Source organism: Galeopterus variegatus, unplaced genomic scaffold, assembly GCF_000696425.1.
Source record: "Galeopterus variegatus unplaced genomic scaffold, G_variegatus-3.0.2 Scaffold55, whole genome shotgun sequence".
Taxonomy (NCBI): domain Eukaryota; kingdom Metazoa; phylum Chordata; class Mammalia; order Dermoptera; family Cynocephalidae; genus Galeopterus; species Galeopterus variegatus.
In genome coordinates this window covers 724633-725369 of record NW_007726166.1, presented here as the reverse complement: position 1 = coordinate 725369, position 737 = coordinate 724633, and the positions used below count along the sequence as shown (strand labels likewise).

Below are 737 nucleotides of genomic sequence, written 5' to 3'. Positions count from 1 at the left end.
CGGGCCACTACGCGGCCTGGACCGCCGGCCGCCGGGCCCGGCCCGTCCCCCGCGGCCACCTGGCGTCTCAGGCCTCCCCGGCGCCCCCGCGGTCATGCCACGCGCCCCGGCGCCAGTTCAGCGTGGAGAAGCTGCCCGAGGCCTTCAGCCCACAAGCCCCCCGCCTTTACGGCAGCGCGGGCCGCGCACCCCGGCACCTGAGCACCAACAGCAAAGCCGAGGTCACCGTGTGAAGCGATGCCACTGGTCCCTCCCTAGTCATCGCTGGTCCTGGGCCCCAGGCCAGGAGGAGAGGAGCGCTCGCCCGGGACGGCCAGCCCTTGCGTGCCCAAACTGTACTGGCGGCATTGGAGCCTGCAGGGAAAAGTAGGGCCCACTGGGTAAGGACAGTGGTTCTGTCCTTGGGGCCGCAGGGCCCGGGTTCCTCGTGTAAATAAACCCTTTTCTGTGGTCCTACCCCTGAGAATAAAGGAACCCCAGCTTGGCTGTGAGTGACGCTGATGGTGTTGGTCATTGGCTGGACAGACGGCTGTGCAGGCAGAGGGCACAGCATGTGCAAACACCAAGTGTGCTGAGAGCCAGGGAGAGGTGGCTAGAGAGGGTGGCCAGGGATGAATGCCAGGCTTAATGTTCACACTGGTGGGAGCCATGGGAGAGGGGACAGTTAGGCTTCAGGCATCTTATGGCCTGGGCACAGGGGAGAGGATTGTTGGGCCTGAGGCCCCCTTGGGGGAGGC

General features: G+C 66.1%; 1 protein-coding gene across 1 annotated transcript in view; it reads left to right on the top strand.

The window, feature by feature from the left end:
• Positions 1-496, top strand: part of SHISA8 (shisa family member 8) — a 3544-nt gene extending 3048 nt beyond the window's left edge. The window contains exon 5 of the mRNA XM_008574485.1: positions 7-496. Coding sequence (XP_008572707.1) covers positions 7-233 — 227 coding nt within the window. The 3' untranslated portion in view covers positions 234-496. The remainder of the gene's footprint in view (positions 1-6) is intronic.
• Positions 497-737: the final 241 nt, after the last annotated feature.